General features: G+C 41.0%; 1 protein-coding gene and 1 pseudogene across 4 annotated transcripts; one reads left to right on the top strand and one right to left on the bottom strand.

Moving 5' to 3' along the window:
• Nucleotides 1-142: 142 nt before the first annotated feature.
• On the bottom strand, nucleotides 143-4,248 carry LOC136316053 (splicing regulator RBM11 pseudogene; annotated as a pseudogene).
• LOC136316342 (pantetheine hydrolase VNN2-like) lies at nucleotides 882-24,248 on the top strand. 4 transcript variants are annotated; one of them, XM_066248360.1, is made up of 10 exons: nucleotides 893-985; nucleotides 4,138-4,288; nucleotides 4,446-4,494; nucleotides 4,812-5,043; nucleotides 5,167-5,297; nucleotides 9,891-10,083; nucleotides 12,830-13,118; nucleotides 14,446-14,819; nucleotides 15,912-16,082; nucleotides 23,685-24,248. In XM_066248360.1, exons 4-10 carry the CDS (start codon nucleotides 4,831-4,833, stop codon nucleotides 23,865-23,867), a joined length of 1,554 nt encoding a protein of 517 aa, XP_066104457.1. In that variant the 5' UTR covers nucleotides 893-985; nucleotides 4,138-4,288; nucleotides 4,446-4,494; nucleotides 4,812-4,830; the 3' UTR covers nucleotides 23,868-24,248. The 4 variants fall into 4 exon arrangements, with proteins under 4 accessions (XP_066104459.1, XP_066104457.1, XP_066104460.1 ...); XM_066248362.1 differs by lacking the exon at nucleotides 4,446-4,494 and having other exon boundaries at nucleotides 882-985; nucleotides 4,140-4,288; XM_066248361.1 differs by lacking the exon at nucleotides 4,446-4,494 and having other exon boundaries at nucleotides 971-985; nucleotides 4,059-4,288.
• Nucleotides 24,249-24,967: the final 719 nt, after the last annotated feature.

Here is a 24,967-nt window from a genome sequence, read left to right as displayed (position 1 = left end):
TTCAAGACAAATTTGAACACCAAATCAGTTAAGTCACATATTTTGAAAATGACCACCATGAAATCTGTTGTTGGATAAATTCTGATAGTGTTTTCCTTGTAAAAGAGTTAAAGTCTGTGTAGATAAATATTTAAACGTAACATTAATACCTTTTCTTCACACACTTTCTGAACTTTGGGGTGTATTCATTTCCTGTATTGTTTTCTCTTTTATCACTATTACTAGGTTGCTTTTCCCTCTTTTTTGGTTGACAAAGACCAAAGTCACTTGGTTGTTGGTGAGTCCATTCCTAAGAGCTAGGTCCTGCCTCAGGCTTGTGCATTAGGAAGTGGCCCTATCATCTCATAATAAGAAAGCAGAAGCATTGGATTATACACTGCCCTTGCATCTTCTGAAGAAAAAAAATATCTCTGGTAAAGCAGCAATATTAATTGGGAAAAAAATGCATAAGGAAGGAAGACCCGACCACAAATTCTTCGTTAGGTAGCTAGGAAATTTGTCTCACACAGCCCTCAAGACCTTGGTTAGTTGATTCAGAAGAATGAATACTCCCACATAGATACTGTGCATTAATTGATCTTCCATAGAAACAAAGTCCATTCAGCAGAGCTATGGCATATGACTCTGATTCTGGGTGTTCAAAGCAGACCAACACAAGACTTTTGCTTTTCTTCTCTGTCTTTGCACGTAGTCACATTGGTTAACCGTGCAGCCGATAAGAAACTGAAAGTAACCGCTCATAAAGACATTCCTTCTGCACTGGGAACTCGAATCTCTCCATTAACACTGTCCTGTCCTCTTCCAGAGCAGGGAGCAAGATGCAGGAAGTGCTGGGATTTTACCCAACTTCCCTGTTTGCTTCTCCACCCAGGAGGGGGCGGGGTCATGAGTAGTTTTTCTCAGAAACTGTCAGGCTTGTTTTCCAGAGTGGCTGGCTGTGCCTTTTCACATTCCCACAGCAGTGAATGAGTATTCCAGTTTCTTGGTAAGTTGTGTGTGTGTGTGTGTTGTGTGTGTATGTGTGTGTGCCTAAAAAAGTGTATTATACGTGAATTAAGGAGTTAGAACTATTGATGAGAGGGAGAATCTATGATACAGTTGGAGGGAAAACATTCAAAATAAGCTGGTAGAAATGGGCTTTAAGTTAATAGTTTCAGGATAAACCATTAAAAGCAGACTGACATGGAAGAAAGGAAACAAGAAAGACTTTGTGGAAAGAGGACAATGAGAAAATAAAGAATACAGACTGGTTGATGTCTTTTTAACAAATTAGTAGGCAAGAACAGGTGGGCATCGAAGCAGAGGAAATTAAAGACCAGGCTAAAAGCTGCACTAAGCATTGCCCTCAGATAGGGCTCTGTCTTCTGGGCACAAGGTAATAATAACAGCAAAAGTTATTTATTTTATTTTATTTTATTTTTTTACAGAGGCAGAGATAGACAGGGACAGACAGGAACGGAGAGAGATGAGAAGCATCAATCATTAGTTTTTCATTGCGCGTTGCGACTTCTTAGTTGTTCATTGATTGCTTTCTCATATGTGCCTTGACCACGGGCCTTCAGCAGACCGAGTAACCCCTTGCTGGAGCCAGCAACCTTGGGTCCAAGCTGGTGAGCTTTTCGCTCAAGCCAGATGAGCCCGCGCTCAAGCTGGCGACCTCGGGGTCTCGAACCTGGGTCCTTCCGCATCCCAGTCCGATGCTCTATCCACTGCGCCACCACCTGGTTAGGCAACAGCAAAAGTTATTTAGTAGATATTTTCACTTTTCTGCAAATGAGGGAAACTGTGGCACTGAGAGACACATCACTTACTTATAGTCACCCAATTAGGAAGTGACTCAGACCCAGGCATTCTGGCTTCAGCATCCATATCATTAACCATACCATTATCTGATGCCATCATGACTCATAACTAGTGCAGGAAAAAAAATTTACGACATGTAAGTTATCGGTAACTAAGATACAGGACCATACAGAATTTAGTTATGTCCACCTAGAGCAGTGGTAGTCATCCTGGTCCCTGCCGCCCACTAGTGGGCATTCCAGCTTTCATGGTGAGTGGTAGTGGAGCAACCAAAGTATAAATAAACAGATAGATTTAACTATAGTAAGTTGTTTTATAAAAATTTATTCTGCCAAAGAGCGAAAATCTGACATAAAGTACTGGTAAGTAATTATTATTATATGCTTTAACTTGCTGAAATTCTGCTTTATAAATCTTATAAAGTAAAGTTACTTCTCTATAAATCACCATTACTGTGGAACCAGTGGGCAGTTAGAAAATTTTACTACTAACAGAGATACAAAAGTGGGTGGTAGGTATAAAAAGGTTGACTACCCCTGACCTAGAGGAAAGTTCTAGAGTATATGTGTATTACAGTAGAAGAATAATGTGCTAAAGAAAAATAATATGAATATAAGAATTAACTGAGACTTGGGGTGGTGAGTACACAATGGAATATACAGATGATGTTTTATAGAATTGTGCACCTGAAACCTGTATAATTTTGTTAACCCTTTAAATAGTGAGTTTTTCTCATGCTCGCTGATCCTCAGGAATGAATTCTTTTTCAAAAAATAAAATTAGTTCCAGTTAACAATTTTATTAATGTAAAATCATGTTTGATAATTTATGGAAACAAGAAGAACATACACTTATCTTTTTTAAATGTTGCCTTACACATTTTTAAAATAATTTTTTTTTTATGATTGTACTCTGGATGGTCAGGAAGCACGAGGATGTACACGAACAATTGTAGTACTCAAACGGTTAGCCAAGGTCACCCCAACAAATTCAATAAACATTTTTATAAAAAATTGTAGTCTTGAGCACTACAAAATGGCTAGCTTCTATTTTTCCATTGCTTCTCCAGGCCATTTGGATATTATTCAGAAACAATCATGTAATTCCACCTGGCCTGTGTTACCTGGTCTCTATGACTACTTGAAGGAAGACCCCAGAAATTAGAGTTACCAGACTAGGATAAAACAAACATCCCCTCTCCTAGTGTTTAGAACCCTCTGGTGAGCTGCTGCCCACCCAGAGCATAAACCAAAGCAGAAGGTCAGGGGTGATAGGAAGAGTCGCTGGCCTCGGAAAGAAGAGAGCAGATAGAATCCAGGGAAGTGGAAGGCTTCACCTAGACCCGCCTGTCATCGTTACTTATCTTAGACCTCCTCTATGCTTTTTACATCCTTACCTACTGAAAATTGACCAATAGTTATCTTCTCATTTTGTTCTCGCCTAGCTGAGAGGGCAAGGGAGCTCCTCAGGGACTGTTTTATAAGGGCACAAATCCTATTCTTGAGGGCTCCACCCTCATGACATAAACGCCTTGCAAATGCCCCCACCTCCTAATACCATCACAGTAAGGATTAAGTTTCAACATACAAGTTTGGAGAGTGAGGGGCACACAAATAATCAGTTTATATTGCCAACCAAGAGAATTTTTTAAAGTGTCTTTTGGTGAACGCAATGAACTTCGGGCAGAGTTGGATCAGAGCTAAGGTTAGTGATCTGCTAGTAAAATCATCAACCACAGAGCTGCCTACCGTTGGGGCCTCAGCAGAAGAACATGCTGCCAGTTCAAAGGGGCTTTAGCAGCTCAGCGTCCCACAGTCCTCAACTTAGGAGAGCAAAAGGCAGAGAGGGTAGTTTAAACCACATGAATTTTCTGGTGCTCCAGCTCAAAAACCGTTGGCTCCTGGCCACTTCCTATGACACAACCCTTTCCATCCAGGAGGGCATAACACGTACTCTCAGATTTTCTCTTGGTTTAGCTGTCTGAAGAGTTGAACAGCCATCCAAGTTCAGAGCTAGAGGAACCCCTCACCTGAGTGGGACCTGGCGCCAAAGATGGTTCAAGTTCAGTCTGGTTCTGCTCCAGCAGTCGTTTCCTTCCAGAAAGGCAGACTCAAACAATCTTTTGAACATATAGGAAAGCCATGTGCTTTTTTGTTTTATTTCTTTTGTGTACAATTATCAAGAGAATAATTTGTAAAGAAGAACCAGGGTTTTCTTGCTTCTGATTTTGATGTGTCATCCTTGCTGCCAAGCAGGAAGTGCCGTCAGGGACTGTACATGCTATTTCCAACCCCTCACGTCTCAGCTCCCGTACTGTCCTTTCGTTTCCGGGAGAGAGGCCAGACGAGGACGTCCTTCAGGCTGTGGCAGAGCCCAGAGCTGCTCCCCACCGTCCTGTGCTCCTTGGGGTTTTTGCTGTGTCTCCACCGTGTGGTTGATGTGCATCTGTCATGTTGTTTGGCAAGATCCAGGAGTTGGCGACCAGGTACCCTGTTCCCCGTTCTATCCCCAGTGCCCTGTATAAACTAGATTTGTTTAATTGAACAGGAGTTGCTCTGTGGGCCTAAGAATTAAATCACACTAAGCAGTCAGGATTAACACCTATTTGTGTTAATGATACTCAACCCATCTTAATCTTACAGAGAACCTTCACGTGTCTCTCAGAATAAATTTGTGAAGGAAATCGAGCAGGTATTTTGTGTTATAATGGGTTACATGACAGTTATTTTAGTTACTATATTTTTCTATTAATTAAAGGGTACAATGGGACTACATTTGAATTTTGTTTTTTGAACTTTGACATCAAATTTTATCAACATCGCATGTTGTACATTCTTTGTAATACTTTTTGATTGTGTTCATTTAATGGCGATATTTTTCTCTCAAAATTGGTTGAGTGTAATAATATTCATAAGACTATAAAATAAGAGCTCAGTAGCTGGCAGTCATATGTTACATAAATGTACCAACCTATATAAATGCTATGTAAATATTCCTTACACTTTCAGAAATCTCTAGACCTTGGCCATGACCACTTTCTCCTTTCAAACCACTGTGGCAGTTTTTGCCCTGATTTTCCTGCATGTCGGTGCCCTGGATACTTTCACAGCTGCAGTATATGAACACGCTGTCATACTGCCAAAGAAAACAGAGACACCTGTTTCTCCAGGCGATGCCTTGCTCCTTATGAACAAGAATATCGATGTTCTGGAGAAAGCGATTAAGCAGGCAGCTGAGAAGGTATTCTTTTACTTCTACTAATCACCCTTTATTGTAGGGACATGAGATCTGGTGGAAGGCTAGAGGGCTGCATAGTCTATGTTACATGTGGAGAAATAATTTGATTTGACTGGTTTTGAACAGGGTGCTCATATCATTGTGACTCCAGAAGATGCACTTTATGGATGGAAATTTACCAGGGAAACTGTTTTCTCTTACCTAGAGGATATTCCAGACCCTCAGTTGGACTGGATTCCATGTCAGGACCCCCACAGGTATTTTATGTCTCCAAATTGTGTGTACAGAAGCGCTAATACCCTCTAAAATGTGTGCACTTGCTACAGCAAAATGATACATTCTGAATTACCATGTATGTGGTGTATGTTAGTAGTATATTTATCTTGCACCATTGAACAATCATCTATGATTTAATATCATTAAATTTGAAGAAAATGTATAAAGGAGATGTTTATAACCAAAACTAGAGACTAAGGGGAAGGAGATCTCAGGGACACAAGTAGTAAATTAACTTCTGAAGTGGATGGGGGTTGTTATTGGGAAATATTTCAATGTCTCTCTTTGCAGGTACCATATTGCAATTTTATAGAGTCTCTTTTCTAGGGTCTGCTTCTCAGGCAGAAAGGCCTCACTATGTATGTACTTTCTAGTAAGTCATAAAACCTTATTCTTTGCAACTGCATTTTCCTAAGCCACAAAGGTAATTCTCCTGAGAAAAAGTAATCTAGAAATATTTTAATATGAAATGTTTGCTAGATATAGATATAGATTTAATATATAAGTCCTACTCCCTCGGGAGACTTGGATTACTGAGATGCATACTGCACCCTTCAAAACTTGCAGGGGAAGGTCACCCACTCTGTCACACCTACTCTTCCTCAGCTCTCAGAGCCTCTCAGTCTGTCATCCTCTCATACTCTCTCTCATTCTTTTATCTCAAATTAAGCTTATTAAACATTCCTCTGCCATTTTTGCTGGAGGATTATGGCCACCACACTTTTTTTAGGCACCTTTGGTTATTGTGACTTTTATATAAAGGCTATTAGAAATTACTTCCCTTTGCTCTACAGGGATTAACTATGCAAAGAAGAGAATGCTGGGCTATATGACACTGGACAGTTCCATCTTTCCATCCTTCTTGTTCTGAGCTGATCTCTCCATGGTGTTTGCAAGAGCTTTTCTTCCGGGGAAAAAAAAAAAAAAAAAAAAAAAGAGATGGCAACGAAAGCATAGTCTTTTTGCATAGAAGTATTGAGAATTGGGAGAACCAGGATATTTTCAATCTAACAGTAGGGTTGAGTTCTGAATCTCCTGTTAAAAACAACATATTTTGCAAAGGCCCTTGCTGGGTAGTTCAATTGGTTAGAGCATCCCCCGATACCTGAAGTTTGCAGGTTCGATCCTCAGTCAGTGTACATATGAGAATCAACCAATGAATGCATAAATAAGTGGAACAATAAGTCGATATTTCTCTGTCTCTCTCTCTCTCTAAGATCAATCAATAAATAATAGAAATTAAGCCCTGGCCGGTTGGCTCAGTGGTAGAGCGTCGGCCTGGTGTGCGGAAGTCCTGGGTTCGATTCCCGGCCAGGGCACACAGGAGAGGCACCCATCTGCTTCTCCATCCCTCCCCCTCTCTTTCCTTTCTGTCTCTCTCTTCCCCTCCCACAGCCGAAGCTCCACTGGAGCAAGGATGGCCCGGGTGCTGGGGATGGCTCCTTGGCCTCTGCCCCAGGCGCTAGAGTGGCTCTGGTCATGACAGAGCAACGCCCTGGATGGGCAGAGCATCGCCCCCTGGTGGGCGTGCCAGGTGGATCCCGGTCGGGCGCATGCGGGAGTCTGTCTGACTGCCTCCCTGTTTCCAGCTTCAGAAAAATACAAAATAAATAAATAAATAATAGAAATTAAAGAAAACAACATATATTGCAAATTTATGGATAAGTCAAAGATCACAGTAACTATGGGAACTAGTAAAAGTTGGGGGACAGGTTTTTCCATATAGTTAGTAAATGCCAGTTTTAAAGCCCCACAGTAGAGGAACATATTTTGACAGAAAATGGGCTTGCATTACCACTCAATATAGTTCAATTTAATTCATTCATCTTTTTATTCATTCAATCGTTATTTGTTGAGCACCTAGTATGTGCCAGATGCTATCCAAGGAGTAGTGGAGACAGCACTTAATAAAACAAAGTCTACACCCTTCATTTGGCTAATGAATATTTAGTGGGAGAAGATACTTTTATTAGACTGTATCATGATAAGAAGAGGGGAGATGTGGTGCTTGGGTGGGATGAGTTATAAGACCTATTGTGGTTATTTTAAAATTGGGGTTGACTATGGAGCTTGTATTGACAAGGGAGAGACATTGTGAGGTGAGATCAGAAAGGCTCCATGTTGTGGGGGTGCTGTGGGTCACATAGGGTCTTGAAGTCTATTGTAAGATCTTTGGTTTTTTTTTTCTCTCAGTGCGATGGGAGGCACTGGAGGGTATAGATTCCAGAAGTGACTCAATCTGACTTATGCTTTAAAAGCACCACTCTGGCTTCTGTATTGGGAAAGATAAGGAGGGCAATGACAAAGCAGAAGACTACTTAGGAAGCTGTTGTAATCATCCTGGTTAGCACTGCTGAGTGGAGGTGGTAGGAAGTAGTCAGATTATAGATATGTTTTAAACATCAAGGTGACAGGGTTTGTTACCTGGTATAGAGGTATGAGAGAAAGACAAGCACCAAGAGTGACTTTCAAGTTTTGGGCCTGTGCAACTAGAGACATAGAATTGCCATTGGCAGATACAGGGAACACTGAAGAAACAGTATTTCTGGGATGGAAATTTGGAAGTCAATTCTGTGCATGTTAAGTTTGAGCTGTACTTTAGACATCTAAGTGGAGATGGCCACCTGGCAGTTGCACATACAAATCTGGCTTGGACAAGGTCAAGGCTGGAAATAGAAAATCAGTAGTGAGCATATAGAATGCTTTAACACCACGATGGCTTCATTTATGGAGTGAGTTAGAAAAGAGAAAGGATCTAAGGTTGGGATCTAGGAAATTCCAATGTTTAGACTCAGGAGAGCTGAGGAGGAGCCAGCAAAGGAGAATGAGACGACGAGCCAGTGAATTGGAGAGAGTGAGACACAATAAGTGTTTCCAGGAAGATGGTGTAATTAGCCGTGTCAGCTGCCACAGACAAGTAAGAGGAGATCGAGTAAGATGTGGGTCACCGTTGGCATTAGTAAGAGTTGTCTGTTGGGATCATAGAAATGAAAGCTGACTTGAGTGCCTCAAAAGAGAATGGGAAAGGACAAGTTGGGAATAGTGAGACAAACAGTGCTTTCCAGCAGTTTTGCTGTCAAAGGGAGCTGAGAAATGGAGCAAGATGTGGAGAGGCCTGTGAGTTCAAGAGAGGTTTCTATTTCCTTTTTCTTTTTTTTGAAAATAGGAGGTACTAGAGCATATTTGCATGTCGATGAAGGAATGATCCAAAGAGGGGACGACCAGTGATGCAGGAGAGTGTACAGCGAGTTGCCAGAGCAATAGATACGGTGGGAGCCAAATTCATTCAGTTGAAGTGTAATCTGTGGATTTTAAAATGTGATCTTTTTTTTTTTTTTGTATTTTTCTTAAGCTGGAAACGGGGAGAGACAGTCAGACAGACTCCTGCATGCGTCAGACCGGGATCCACCGGCATGCCCACCAGGGGCCACGCTCTGCCCACCAGGGGGCGATGCTCTGCTCCTCCAGGGCACCGCTCTGCCGCGACCAGAGCCACTCTAGCGCCTGGGGCAGAGGCCAAGGAGCCAACCCCAGCGCCCAGGCCATCTTTGCTCCAATGGAGCCTTGGCTGCGGGAGGGGAAGAGAGAGACAGAGAGGAAGGGGGGGTGGAGAAGGAAATGGGCGCCTCTCCTATGTGCCCTGGCCGGGAATCGAATCTGGGTCCCCCGCATGCCAGGCCGACGCTCTACCGCTGAGCCAACCGGCCAGGGCCAAAATGTGATCTTTTTCATAAATAGTTTTTATTGATTTCAGTTATACTTGGGCTCTTGCTTTAAAAAAATTGTGTTTTAATTATAGTTGACATTTAATATTACATTGCTTTAAGGTACACAGTATAATGGCTAACATTTATTTGTTTTATGAAGCGATTCCCCTGATAAATCTAGTACCCACCTGGGACCATACATAGTTAATACAATATTACTGACTGTATTTCCTAAGCTGTACTTTACACTCCGGTGACTATTCTGTAACTACCAACTTGTACTTCTTAATTCCGGCACCTTTCTCACCCAACCCCAAGCCTCCTCCCACCTAGCAACCATCAGTTTGCTCCCTGTATCTATGAGTTTGTTGTTATTGTTTATGTATAATGTGACTAAAATACTTTTTAAAGCCAAAATGCCTTTTTTATTGAGATGTAATGGACATATAGCATTGTGTAAGTTTAAGATATGCAATGTGTTAAATTGATACATTTATATATTGCAATATCATTACCACCATAGCGCTAGTTAACCCCCTTGTCATAGCATGCAAGTATCTTTTCTTTCTGTGTTGAGAGTAATTAAGATTTAGTCTCTAAGCAAGTTTGAAGCTTACAATACAATATTGTTGGCTATGATCATTATACTGGGCATTTGATCTCCAGAATTTATTTATCTACTAGTTGCAAGTTTATACCCTTAAATAACATATTCCTAATCCCCTTTCCCCTCAGCCCCTGGTAACCACTATTCTACTCTGTTTCTATGAACGAAGCCTTTTAAAATTTCACATATAAGTGATGTCATACCATATTTGTCCTTTTATGTCTAACTTATTCAAATGTCTTAATTCAAATTTGATTTAGATTTGGTCATACCCCAGTACAAGCAAGACTCAGCTGCCTGGCCAAGAATAACTCTATTTATGTCTTGGCAAATATTGGGGACAAAAAGCCATGTAGTTCCCGTAAGTCCACATGTCCTCCTAATGGCTATTACCAATACAACACTAATGTGGTGTACGATGCAAATGGAAAGCTGGTGGCACGTTACCATAAGGTAAGAGTGGGTGGGTATGTAAGGTGGCACCTGTTATAAGAGTGATGAATGCTGTGTTTAGGATTTTGAGCTTCATTTCTTATATATGATATTATTAGAGATATATTTTTAAGGCAAGCACTTAAGAAAAATCACATTTTAGAAAAAAAATTAATTTGAAAAAAATAATGTGGGCAAACCTATCAGAAAGATGTTACAGTAGCCTGAGATGAAGATTCTTTTGTATAAAACATAATTTTCATATTAATTCAAGCGATACCAAGATGACTATAATCTAGACGCCATTTAATGTTGAAATGATACAAAGGTATGGCCAAATTGCCTGGATGACTTTCACAGAAGCTAATTTTTCTGTTTTCTATCAAGTCACAAAAATGACCTTTCTTTTTATTTTCTACACCAGTCAGTTTAATTATCTTCCGTAGCATTAAGGTCAGATCAGAAAATTTTACTTTAAACTTTGAATTAAAAGAGCAAAATAATTTTATATCAACTTGGGCAGGGAGAGAGAGCTTGCCCTTATAAATGGGAATGTAATATACATGTCGATGTGAATGTCCCTCTTTTCCCCCCATAGTTTTTCTAAGCATCTTAAACAGTAGCCTTAGAATCTTTTGAGTAGAGAAATAGTCTGCTGGAAGTCCAAGTTAACATATAAATTTAGTCAAGCACAAAAAGAATAAAAAAATACCTAATATTCATATAATATTAGTTAAGAGGAGTGATATAACTCAATTTTTCCCAATGTTTTTGATCCTACACTGCTATAGAAAAAGAAATTTTAACTTGAGTACTCAAAATATATATATTTATTTTTGTTTTTATAAATAAAATATATAACTTGTAAACTGTTTTCTCTATGACTTTGTGGGTTTTAACAATTTTTTTTCACTTATAATTAAACATTCATATTCTCCTCAAAATGTGTGTCATACTAAAAATACAAATGTCATCTCTTCCATTCTTTGGTTTTCTAGACTTTGCGTTATTAGTATAATTTTTTTTTTTTTTTAAGAAAAAAAATTTTTTTTTTTGTATTTTTCTGAAGCTGGAAAGGGGGAGAGACAGTCAGACAGACTCCCGCATGCGCCCCACCGGGATCCACCTGGCACGCCCACCAGGGGCGATGCTCTGCCCACCAGGGGGCGATGCTCTGCCCCTCCGGGGCGTCGCTCTGCCGCGACCAGAGCCACTCTAGCGCCTGGGGCAGAGGCCAAGGAGCCATCCCCAGCGCCCGGGCCATCTTTGCTCCAATGGAGCCTTGGCTGTGGGAGGGGAAGAGAGAGAGAGGAAGGGGGGGGGGGTGGAGAAGCAAATGGGCGCCTCTCCTTTGTGCCCTGGCCGGGAATCGAACCCGGGTCCCCCGCACGCCAGGCCGATGCTCTACCACTGAGCCAACCGGCCAGGGCCTATTAGTATAATTTTCAATGCATTTTCTTTGCAAGAATCATTTTAAGTGATTCTGTCATTCTCTATTTAGTTAAATTGATAACACAGTTGAGCAACACACTTAACCAGGCCCATGTAAACTGCAGGACAGCACGGTGCACCAAGTGTGGAAAAACTAGGGAGAAACCTGTGATTATTCTAAGTTGAGGGGCTCTCACTGTCCCTTCAGGGTACCTTGAAGACTATTCATGACCCATGAACTCTAATATGTAGACTTAATGTACCTTTGTCAATCAATTCTTAAAATATTCATAAAGTTTAATTTCTTTTTTAAAAAATTTTTTGCCCTGGCCGGTTGGCTCAGCGGTAGAGCGTCGGCCTAGCGTGCGGAGGACCCGGGTTCGATTCCCGGCCAGGGCACATAGGAGAAGCGCCCATTTGCTTCTCCACCCCTCCACCGCGCCTTCCTCTCTGTCTCTCTCTTCCCCTCCCGCAGCCAGGGCTCCATTGGAGCAAAGATGGCCCGGGCGCTGGGGATGGCTCTGTGGCCTCTGCCCCAGGCGCTAGAGTGGCTCTGGTCGCAACATGGCGACACCCAGGAGGGTCGCAACATGGCGACGCCCAGGATGGGCAGAGCATCGCCCCCTGGTGGGCAGAGCGTGGCCCCTGGTGGGCGTGCCGGGTGGATCCCGGTCGGGCGCATGCGGGAGTCTGTCTGACTGTCTCTCCCTGTTTCTAGCTTCAGAAAAATGCAAAAAAAAAAAAAAAAAAATTTTATAGAAAAATAATTGTAGAAAGAAATTTAATAGTCCTGTTCCCAACCCTCATCAGTCTCTACTTTGCAAACCATTTTATTTCACACTTGACTCTAATTATTGTATTATACTGTTAGTTTTAAAAGTTTACTTGGAAGGAATCAGGGAGAAATAAGAAAATATTCATTTTCAACAATTTTCCATTTTAAAAGTTGGATAAGAGTCTCTGAAGTTACTTTGGATGGGACACTGTAAAGAGGGAGATAGCATCCCTCATACACTTAAGAAATATTTATTGTGTATCTACTATGTTTCTAGGTATCATAGATTCAAAGAATAATGTTGTTATTCTCCTTTGAATCCCTGATACCTAAAAACATTAAACCAAGTCATAGTCTAAAATTTATGGAAAGTTATTTGTCTTCTAATTTGGGTGAGGTGGGGAGACAGAGACTATATTTTATGTTTCCCCTGGATTTGCTTGCTATGAAATCTCTGTTGTTGACCATTGCCAAATCTGTTAGTAACTTTGGAGGTTTTTATACACGTCATCTCTTCAATAAAGAAGACATTCCTGGTTTTATCTTATGCATTTCTTATAGTACCACCTCTACTCTGAGCCTCAGTTTGATTCCCCTGAAAAGCCAGAGCTGGTGACTTTCAACACCACCTTTGGAAGGTTTGGCATTTTCACATGCTTCGATATACTCTTCCATGATCCTGCTGTGACCTTGGTGAAAGATTTCCATGTGGACACCATACTGTTCCCCGCAGCGTGGATGAATGTTTTGCCCCTCTTAACAGCTATTGAATTTCATTCAGCTTGGGCAATGGGCATGAGAGTTAACCTTCTTGTGGCCAATATACATCACATCCGCCAAAATATGACAGGTAATTCATGACCAGGTGAGATTCGCAGGTTATATTTCTGAACTCACAGAAGCTAATGCTTTAGATGTGAGCTGTCATAATTTTTTTGCTTCTCTGTTGGGACTAACCACTATGTTTGTCATCTTTTCATACACACACACACACACACACACACACAAAGGTTAATGACTGATTTTAACAGCTATGGTTGTTTTAAGACCTTTATGTGTACTATTTCATTTATTCTCACAACAACACTGTGAAATGAGCATTACTATCCCACTTTTACAGATTATAAAACTAAGACACAGAGAATGCAGCTAACTTGCCAAATGTGACCAGCTAGTAAGAGGTAAAGCATGGTACTAAACAAGATTTGTTCCATCATTGGCAAAGGACAGAGGACTATATTATTGACATATTGTTTGTGCCAAAGTACTTTCAAAGTAAAAAGTGGCTTAAAACAACAAACATTTATTAATTTACTTTTTCTATCGGTCACTATTTGGGACTAGCTTAGCTAGGTGACCCTGGCTCAGACTACATCTTCAGGTTACATCAAGCTGTTAACTGGGCTAGTGGTCATCTGTAAGTCTTGACTGAAGCTGGATGGTCTGTATCCAAGAGAGCTGTCTCACATGGCTCTATTGACAGGATCCCTTAGCTCCTCAGGGGCTAGTGGCAGGAGACTTGCCTTTCTTGCCACTTGGACCTCTCCATAAGGCTATGTGATGTATCCTTATGAATGGTAGCAGCTGACTTCCTCCAGAGACAGATGATAGATAGGTGATGGGTAGGTAGATAGATAGATAGATAGATAGATAGATAGACAGATGATAGATAGGTAGACAGATAGATAGAGAAAGCTGCATTGCTGTTTATGGCTAGTCACACACCTTAACTTCTACCATGCTCCATTAATTTAAAGTGAGTTGCAAAGTCCAGCCTGTGCTCCAAGGGAAAGGAATTACATCTACTCATTAGAGAATAGGGTGTTAAAAAATTGGGGGCAATTTTGAAACACTACCATCATAAGGAACAGGAGAAAACTTTGTATCACCCTTTCTTATCTTTCATGAACTCCCATATAAAGAGGTTTTTAAATGTGACTTACTTTTCCATAATGCTCATAAATATTCCTATTATATTCAAAGTTTATTTGAGATGAGACATCAAACACCTATTAGACCCCTTCCATAGAAATAGAAGTTTTTCGGTGTTCAGTGTAACTAGAAGCCTGTGTGCTGTCTCATTGTGACTGACATGGCGACATGACCACATGCTCATTCTGGTGGGGAAACTGGCAATGTTGGGTTTGTTTTTAAAAAGACTCATTTTCTATTCGCAGGCAGCGGTATTTATGCACCACATGCTCCCAAGGTATACCATTATGATATGGAAACAGAGTCGGGAAAACTCCTTCTTTCAGAAATGGATTCACATCCTCGAAATTCCCCTGCCTACCCAACAGCCGTGAATTGGAGCGCCTATGCCACGACCATCAAACCCTTCCCAGTACAGAAAAATACTTTCGGGGCATTTATTTTCCGCGATGCGTTGAACTTCACAGAACTTTTTGAAAATGCAGGAAACCTTACAGTCTGTCAAAAAGATCTCTGCTGTCATTTAAGCTACAGAATGTCAAGAAAAGAAGAGAATGAAGTTTATGTTCTAGGAGCGTTTACAGGACTTCATGGCCGAAGGAGACGAGAGTACTGGCAGGTAATAGCAGCTCAAGTGAAAGGGAGTGTGTAGGTATCGATGAATCACAGGGTAAAGTTTTCATATTTGTCCCAGTGAGCCAAGTGCTTTTTCTCTGCATGACTCCATGAATTGCCAGTGTTCTATCCCCCACCAACACACACACACATTAAGAATAATCAAATAGCATTTGCAATGAGTCAAGAATAATCTGATTGCTTGCTTTGAGCACATTTAAAAATATATCATCTATCTAAACATGATGATTATTTATTCGACTAATGAACTACTTTACGTACCATAGTGAACCTCAGTAAGGCTCTCCTATGTAGGTTTGCTGATGTAGCTGAATAAAAAGTCTTGTTTTAACTTTTAAAACTAACCATGAGTAGGAATTTCACTCTTGTCTTAGTTTCTCTTGTAATCAGATGTCATATTCAGTTTATACCCTTCCAATGACAGTATTTAAAATTCAGACTTTTTATATAGTGTTGGCTGTGTATTTGTATCTTCTTTTTAGTTTTTCCATTGATTTCAGAGAGGTGGGGGAGGAGAGAAGCATTAACTCGTGGTGCCACTTAGCTGTGCACTCATTGTTTGCTTTTCATATGTGATCTGACGAGGGATCAAACCTACAACCTTGGCATGCCAGGACAATGCTTTATCCACTGAGCCACCTGGCCAGGGCTGCATTCAATATATTCTTAATATACTCTGTGCCTCCACTACCCTCTTTTTTAAAAAAAGGGTATGAAAATAAAGAGATGGTCAAAACTTTAATCATTATTTTAGCTTTAGTACCATTGTTGCCAAAAGACCTCTACTCTCTTGGACTAACTAATCACCTGATATGCCATACTAATGGTTTAGGCATAACTCTAAACTGACTTCTTTCTTTAAATCCATTTGTTACCCAGGAAGTGGGAAGTGGGGTTGGTTCTCAAATCATTTGCCATTTCCAATAAAGCTGGTAATGATAAGAAAGATGATCCAATTCCCTTTATTAAATGGAGAAAATATATGTTTTGCTATAGTTACAAATGGAGTCAACAATTCTAGTACAAGTAACTTAGGTGTAAGACATTGCGTTTTATCTACATCTGTTCTATATAGGTATGCACAATGCTGAAATGCAAAACGACTAACTTGACAACTTGTGGACAACCAGTAGAAACTGCTTTGACAAGATTTGACATATTCTCCCTGAGTGGCACATTTGGAACAGAGTATGTTTTTCCTGAAGTGCTACTTAGTAAAATTCATCTATCACCTGGAAAATTTGAGGTAGGAGGATTTTAAGGGTATTTTTATATTCTCTGTTCTCTTAGGCCAGGTAAAGTAGGTTATGGCAACTGTATCACTTAATTTTTATTGTGCGGCAAACTTCCTAATACTGTAATGGCTTTAGACAATAACCATTTTTTAGCTCCTATTTGTGACTCACAATGTAAATTGAGTATAGCAAAGCTGTTCTTCTGGTTTGGAACAGGCTTAGCTGATCTTGGCTGGGCTCATTCATGCATCTGCCACTAGCAGGTATATTGGACTGGCCTTGTCTTAGAACAGCTGGGATGATTGGGACCACTCTCTTCCTGTGGTCTTTCCTCTTCCATCAAGCTTGTGCTCATAGGAGAGTAAGAGCATCAAGAGAAAAAGCCACAATGGGCAAGTTTTTCTCAGTCTCTGCTTGCACCATGTTTGCAAATATCTCGTCAACCAAAGCAAGTCACATGACCAATGCAGTTTCAAGGGTTAGAGAAATAAATGATACAGATCTTGCAGTGGAAAGAACTTTAAAATCATATTGCAAGCCCTGGATGGTTGGCTCAGTGGTAGAGCATCAGCCTGGCATGCAGGTTCGATTCCTGGCCAGGGCACACAGGAGAAGCGCCCATCTGCTTCTCCAACCCTCCCCCTCTCCTTCTTCTCTGTCTCTCTCTTCCCCTCCCGCAGCCAAGGCTCCATTGGAGCAAAGTTGGCCCGGGCGCTGAGGATGGTTCTGTGGCCTCTGCCGCAGGCGCTAGAATGGCTCTGGTTGCAACAGAGCAACAGCCCAGATGGGCGGAGCATCGCCCCCTGGTGGGTGTGCCGGGTGGATCCTGGTCGGGTGCATGTGGGAGTCTGTCTGACTGCCTCCCCATTTCCAACTTCAGAAAAATACAAAAAAAAAAAGCATATTGCAAAAGGACATGAATAAAAGAGGAGAAAATATTTTGGCAATTTTTATAATGACAGCAAGCAATTCTAAAGTGATGACATTTTGTTGAATAACATGATAAGATGCCTAGAACCATTGAGACACCATTCATTGAAAAATGTTTATAGATTTTTAAATTTCCTTTTGTCACATGTGGAAACACATGGAAAATCAGATATTTATTTTATAAATTATAGTGGCTATAAACAATTTATTTACAAATTAAGCTGGTTTCAAATTAGAATTAAGACTATAGGTTTAAATCTAATAGTACACAGTATACATCCGCTTAACTAGATTTAATTTTTATTTTATTTTATAGAGAGAGGAAGGGGGAGGGAGAAAGAGAGAGAGAGAGAGAGAGAGGAACATAGATTTGTTCTTGTATGTACCCTGACAGTGGATCGAACCAGTAACCTCTGCACTTCAGGACGACGTTCTAGCCAACCAAGCTCTCCAACCAGGGCCTCAACCAATTTGAACCCTGATGTCTTCTCTGAATTGTGGCAAACAGGAACAGGTTTCAGTAACTAGGGTGAAGTCATTCATTGCATTTTCTATAAAAGAAAAATAGAATTTGTGTTAATTTGTATACAGCATTGAGCAAGAAAGTCTTTAAAAGTGCAGATCGCTGATGGTCATGTATCTATGCCTGCCTGTATTATCAGATGGGGATATATCATAGTTATAAAAATATTGAATTTTGTGAAACCACCAGTTTGACATGTAGTTCAGCCTTCAGGCTGAGAAACCTAGAGAAGGCTGCCACAGAGCCCAGTGAGGTGGAATCTCATGAGCAGATGAGGCTGGAATAAAAGCTGGAATGTCAACTACAGAAAATCATGATAAGATCTGAAGTGAGGGATCTGGAACTTAAATCCAGTAGTTCAGAGGTGGCGAGGCTGGCACAAATAAGCATAGATGAACTGAAAATACCTGGTGCCAATTCAAGTAAGTGAGAGAAAGGCGTGCCGGACTCACGCGGGTCAGGGGCCAGGCAGTATCGGTGCCCTGTCTCTTATAGTGCCTGCCATTTAAACTGAGCACGCAGTCCCACCTTCTGGGTAGTCCTTTGACATTTTCCGCTGAAGTCACGTACTCACAGAAATGTATCTTTTTGAGAAATTGTCCTAGAGTGAGACTGAGCATTTGTGTCACAAAAGCATCTCATTCGTGGGAGAGAGGCAAAAAACTTCTTGAGTTTTCCAGACCAGGTTTAAAGTGCAGAGCCATAAAATGTCGTTTCCCTTATACTTTGAACCACAAGTGCTTAATAGTATAATATTTGTAGGTCTCAACTAAATAATTCTCAAAACTTGTCATGCTCTCCCCCATGTCTGGGCAGTGGCTCTTCATTCTTGCATGGAAGGAAAGAAGGAGGGAAGGGAGGGGTTGCACCTATCCTTTAAATTAGACACTTTATAGTATATTTATGATTTGGATCATGTTTTATCTACTCCAGCTTATTTGTTGAAAGAGGAAATAAGATATAGTGTTCCATGAAAAAGATATAAAACAGGGGTAGCCTTGCCCTGGCCAGTTGGCTCAGTGGTAGAGCGTCGGCCTGGTGTGCAGAAGTCCCGGGTTCGATTCCCGGCCAGGGCACACAGGAGAGGCGCCCATCTGCTTCTCCACCCCTCCCCCTCTCCTTCCTCTCTGTCTCTCTCTTCCCCTCCCGCAGCCGAGGCTCCATTGGAGCAGAGATGGCCCAGCGCTGGGGATGGCTCCTTGGCCTCTACCCCAGGTGCTAGAGTGGCTCTGGTTGCGACAGAGCGATGCCCCGGAGGGGCAGAGCATCGCCCCATGGTGGGCGTGCCGGGTGGATCCCGGTCGGGCGCATGCGGGAGTCTGTCTGACTGTTTCTCCCGTTTCTGGCTTCAGAAAAATGCAAAAACAAAACAAAACAACAACAACAAAAAAAACAGGGGTAGTCAATCTTTTTATACCTACCGCCCACTTTTGTATCTCTGTTAGTAGTAAAATTTTCTAACCACCCACCGGTTCCACAGTAATGGTGATTTATAAAGTAGGGAAGTAACTTTAAATTTATAAAATTTATAAAGCAGAGTTACAACAAGTTAAAGCATATAATAATAATTACTTACCAAGTACTTTATGTCGGATTTTCACTGTTTGGCAAAATAAATCTTTATAAAACAACTTACTATAGTTAAATCTATCTTTTTATTTATACTTTGGTTGCTCCGCTACCGCCCACCATGAAAGCTGGAACACCCACTAGTGGGCGGTAGGGACCAGGTTGACTACCACTGATATAAAAGATGCACTTGCTGCCAGTAGGCAGGGTTTTTGGTATGATGTTGCCATGGAGCAAGCTGCACACACAGCTAGAGTCCCAATCTTCACTTCAGGTGTAAATATTCTATAGCAGTATTTTCACTGAAATTCATCATATTCTGAGGAACAGACACTAAGCAAACTTACAAGACACATAACAGAGAGGACCAATTTATTATTATTATTATTATTTCTTTTTTTTTTTTTTTGTATTTTTCTGAAGCTGGAAACGGGGAGAGACAGTCAGACAGACTCCCGCATGCGCCCAACCGGGATCCACCCGGCACGCCCACCAGGGGCGACGCTCTGCCCACCAGGGGGCGATGCTCTGCCCCTCCGGGGCGATGCTCTGCTGCGACCAGAGCCACTCTAGCGCCTGGGGCAGAGGCCAAGGAGCCATCCCCAGCGCCCGGGCCATCTTTGCTCCAATGGAGCCTTGGCTGCGGGAGGGGAAGAGAGAGACAGAGAGGAAGGGGGTGGGGGATGGAGAAGCAAATGGGCGCTTCTCCTATGTGCCCTGGCCGGGAATTGAACCCGGGTCCCCCGCACGCCAGGCCGATGCTCTACCGCTGAGCCAATCAGCCAGGGCCAATTTATTATTTTTTAAACAAATAGATTCACTCAGCTGGAGGACAGTAACTTGTCTCAAGAATGTTCTCCATTGGTTAGTCCTCTCAAACTCTGAAGCTATAGATCAGAAGTTTGTTTTGTGAGCAGAGGATTAAAACAAAAAGGGCTGGGTATTCATGGGACAGATTCATAAAGCCATGGAAGCTTGAGGCAATGTGCTTCTCCTCTCTAGAGCTGGTTATCTGAGACCACGTTGAATCTGGGTGCCTACTTTCTTCCAAAAAGGCCAAATAAACAGAAATTAGTTCCTGACTTTTTAAGTTATTCTTTCCCTAGAGACCTTTCAGGTCATGGCCCTTCTGTTAGCCTATTGTTTTTAGAGAGACCAAGTGACAAGTTTTTGGCATGACTTATGCTGACCATGCCTTCTGGAGTACTTTATAGTGTCCTGGACTGAGGCACTCTCCATCAGCAAATGTTTGCACATTATCTCGCAGAACCACTTCTGCAGAAATTTCAACATATTCACTGAATGTCTTTCCCCGCCCTTGTTTTATGCTAAAAGCTTGAAGTGTTACTGATCATAACCACAAATATAGGAAGCATCTTGCTATAATATTTTAAGCAATGCCGGTGTATTGTCAGAAATCTGACTTCTGCAATAAACTAATTATGTAACCTCATGCAAGTCAGTTAACCTCTCAATTTCCTACCTATGAAAGGGAAAGAATATCTTCCTCAATGATCTGGTGAGTGTCAAATATGGTAACGCACGTTAAAGCACTCTGTGAACAGTGAAGCACTGTACAAATATCAGGATGTATTTTTCAGTACTTAGTACTAAAGTTTTATCTGGTTAACCAGTCATTAACAACTGGGAGGGAAATCTTGCCAAAAATATGCCACATGTATTGAACATCATGTAAGTATAGCTCAATGTGCAGATGGGCTGGAGGTATAAGAGGGCAGGTCCCTTTTTAGCTCCAGTAAATCAGAATCTTGTGAAGGTGAGACATATACATTTTTAGAATCTCACAGGTGATTTAGATGGGTAAGAACTACCAGTTTAATGGAGCCATCAAAAAGGTCAAATAGCCTGACCAGGCAGTGGCACAGTGGATAGTGTTGGATTGGGATGCGGAGGACCCAGGTTAGAGACCTTGAAGTTGCCAGCTTGAGTGTGGACTCATCTGGTTTGAGCAAAGTTCACCAGCTTGGACTCAAAGTCGCTGGCTTGAGCAAGGGGTTACTCAGTCTGCTATAGCCCCACGGTCAAGGCACGTATGAGAAAGCAATCAATGAACAACTAAGATGTAATGAAAAACTAATAACTGATGCTTCTCATCTCTCTCTCTTCCTGTCTGTCTGTCCCTATCTATCCCTCTCTCTGACTTTCTCTGTCCCTGTAAAAAACAAAAAACCAAAAACAAAACAAAAAGGTCAAATAATATTTCATATATAGTGCTTAGGTGTCCAGTAAATTGTATAGCATATTTTAGGAAAATGTCTAACAAGAAACCAATACAACTGCCAAGTTTTAGCTAGAACCCGAGAGACAATCACTGATCAAAAACAATTAATCCCAAGAAGATCAAAATAGACAAAATTTTACTATATTGATGAAAAGTCACTAAAAAATAAAAGTATCTGTCTAACTTATTTTAAACTTTCAGCAAATTATAATTTGAAATATAACTGTGGTCTTTTATTTTTGTTCCTTTGAGGAATAATTTAATAAACAAGAAACAAGTAAACAATGAAATGATAAACAATAAACAGTGAACATTTACTATACTGCTCACAAACATTAGAGGATATTTTATGGCTTCATATTCATTTTGAAACATCCCCTAATGTTTGTGAGCAGTATATTTTATTTTGTTCATTTAATTACCAATGGGTTGTCTGACTTGTTAATGATATATGTCTTTGTGTATCTGTGAGCACCACAAGTATTATCTTCTAGGTTATTTAGTTATTTTCTTCTTCCAGTGATGAAATATGATTTCTCACTTTTCAAGTTCTTCTCCATCCCAATTGTCCTTTCCACAACTGATGGATTCATTTTCCTTCTTTTATTCTTATTCTATCTATTGTCTATCTACAGTATTTGTGTTTCCTTTTATTCATGTCCCATTAGTTTGCACAAATTATTTCCAAACAGAGAGGTCTCTATGACTTCAGGATACAGCTGGTCATTTTTGGCTTTTACTATCTGAGCCCTAACTTTCTGTTTTGACCACATGGCTTATTCTTCTCTTCACCAAGCTTCAGCTTTAGCCAGTAGTATACTGTCAATGTTAACAACCCACAAATAAGAAAATAAAAAGCCTTGATTTGTAGCATTTTCCAATTTTCATGACTGCAATGTTCCCACCCTGATCAATTTCAAGAATGATTATGTTTAACAAACAGCTGCCAAAGTTCCTAGAATTATAGCTATCTGTTTTCGATGAGCTTCTGCACCACCAGTTTGAGCACATTGCTGGTTTTAACCAACTGGAGTGAGAAAGCACATTGCCTAGACTTATCACCCACACTTCTGTCTCAGAATGAGAATTTGCTACTTGGATCTCCACTTCCCAAAACGTCTCTGTAGTCAGCCCCAGGGAGAAATTTCATAACTGCTCCTTCCTGTGGCAAGTTGAGTCCCACTCTGGGGCACTGATCAGTCCAGCTCTTTCCTCTCAGACCTCCTACACACTTACCTTTTTACCTCTCTAATACATAATATACGGCTTCCTCAGTTTCACCTCTAACTTTTAAGCTTCTTGGGGGAAGGCTGTGAATTTACTCCTCTAGCTCTTGGTTATCTTGCACATATTAGGACTCAATAAATGTTTGATTATTAAATTTTTTTACTTTTTATTGTTACATTATGTTTATGGCATTGAGGTTCTTTTATTAGATTCCCCAAGATAGAAATCAAGAGAAGACCCCAGAAAAATTTCCAGACAGATTTTATTTAGCTTATGCTTGAGCACAGGGAAGGCAAAACAGAGAAAAACAAGGTACTTTGAAATCACTTTAAGGCTGACTCTGCTTGGCGACTTTATAAGTTGGGGACTAAGTGAGCTTGTATGAAAAGGTGGGTTTTTGGAGAAGGTGAACTGGTGGAATTTTCCATTTCAGGGTCTGTGACTTCCTTTTTCAGTGGCCTTGCCTGGCAACTATGTTCCCATCTGTGCTCTGGGGGCAAGAGGGCAGTGTAACTTTCTACTGCCACCTCAGAAAGGTCAATCTTTCTTTGGCTGTGCATGTGGGTTACACATCTGCAGGGAAGCAAGCAGGTACAAGGGACATAAAATCAACTACCTCCCCCCCTTCTCTCTCTCTGTCTCTCTCTCCTCTCTCTCTCTCTCTCTCTCTTTCTCTCTCTCTGTCTCTCCCTCCCTCTCTCTCTCTCCTCTCTAAAAAATGAATAAATAAAATTTAAAATGTTTTAAAAAAAATCAACTACCTATAAGTTTTGAAGAGAGTGGAAGGGTTGTGACATTCTTCTGGTCAGCTTCTCTGGGGTTCCTCTGGCCACCTGGTCTTAATTTGGCTTCTTGGTCACCAGGATTTTTCTCTTTCTAAGCCCAAGTCCCTGTACTATCCCAATATGATTGTTGAAACTCAACATATTGATCTCTCCTCTAGTCTTCATCACATATACAGTAGCTGTCCCCTTCCTGTCCTGCCTGTTCCCTGTTCTCCCCTCCTTATCAGATTGGAACTACTTGATCAACCATGATATTTAGGTTTATTTCAAAAATATTATTTTGCTTGAAATGAATATTTTAATCAAACTGACTATACTTTTCTCATTGTTTCTTTAGGTACTAAGAGATGGGCGTCTGGTAAATAAGAATGGACCATCTGAGCCTATTCTCACAGTGTCACTCTTTGGAAGATGGTATGCTAAGGACTCACATTCCATCTCAGGAAGGGCCAGCAATTTGGAAACAACTAATCTGTTAATATCCACTTTATTAATGATCATGATTTCCAAAATATTGTGATGGTATAAGACATCTCTTTATATATTCATTTTGCAGCATATATTTTGCTTAATGTGTTTATCAGCTTTCCAACTTTACTAAGAAACTTTGAAGAGCCATTTCAGTAGTATAAACCAATGATTTCTACATATGTATTTTTCTCATCTTGACTTATTTTTAAGTATTATAGTAATTTTGTATCCTGGGTGCTTTGGTCAAATAAATGAGAAGGAAATCTTAGCCTTAATGTTATTTGTTGTGAGAACTTGTGTGTTCTTGTGTGTGTGAGGGGTGAAGAGGTTTGGGGTCATTGTTGACATAGTTGTGGCCTTTGAGAAAACAGTAATGACAAAAACCGAGTTTTATGGCTGATTTCTATTTGTCATTAAAGACAATTTGAATGCATCTACTTTTCTGTGCTAATGATTAGGAGGAAATTTGCTTTTTTTTTTCTATTTTATTTTATTTTATTTTATTTTATTTTATTTTATTTTATTTTATTTTATTTTATTTTATTTTATTTTATTTTATTTTATTTTGTATTTTTCTGAAGCTGGAAACGGGGAGAGACAGTCAGACTCCCGCATGCGCCCGACCGGGATCCACCCGGCATGCCCACCAGGGGCGATGCTCTGCCCACCAGGGGGCGATGCTCTGCCCCTCCGGGGTGTCGCTCTGCCCCGACCAGAACCACTCTAGCGCCTGGGGCAGAGGCCAAGGAGCCATCCCCAGTGCCTGGGCCATCTTTTGCTCCAATGGAGCCTTGGCTGCGGGAGGAGAAGAGAGAGACAGAGAGGAAGGAGGGGGGGTGGAGAAGCAAATGGGCACTTCTCCTATGTGCCCTGGCCAGGAATCGAACCGGGTCCACGCACGCCAGGTCGACGCTCTACCGCTGAACCAACCTGCCAGGGCCAGAAATTTGCTTTCTAATCAGATGGTAATGTTGAAATTTATCTTCATAATGAAAGTCATCATTGAGATGTTCTAGAAGAGATCACATCTAGTCCAAGTTCATGTCAAAGGAGGCTTAACTTAGGCCATTTGTAACCCCGAACTATCTCACCTGAAGGCTGTAGTATAGTTTAATAGACCTAAATCCCATAATACAAATGTCATGCTGT

Source organism: Saccopteryx bilineata, chromosome 12 (assembly GCF_036850765.1).
Source record: "Saccopteryx bilineata isolate mSacBil1 chromosome 12, mSacBil1_pri_phased_curated, whole genome shotgun sequence".
Taxonomy (NCBI): domain Eukaryota; kingdom Metazoa; phylum Chordata; class Mammalia; order Chiroptera; family Emballonuridae; genus Saccopteryx; species Saccopteryx bilineata.
Note: the sequence above shows the minus strand (reverse complement) of the source record. Positions and strands in the feature narration are given on the sequence as shown.

Coding starts and splice junctions, on each gene's coding strand:
- LOC136316342 (XM_066248362.1), top strand. CDS start 4,831: ATGACCACTTTCTCCTTTCAAACCACTGTGGCAGTTTTTGCCCTGATT. Junction 10,084..12,829: donor TGGTGGCACGTTACCATAAG/GTAAGAGTGGGT, acceptor CATTTCTTATAG/TACCACCTCTACTCTGAGCC. Junction 13,119..14,445: donor CATCCGCCAAAATATGACAG/GTAATTCATGAC, acceptor TTCTATTCGCAG/GCAGCGGTATTTATGCACCA.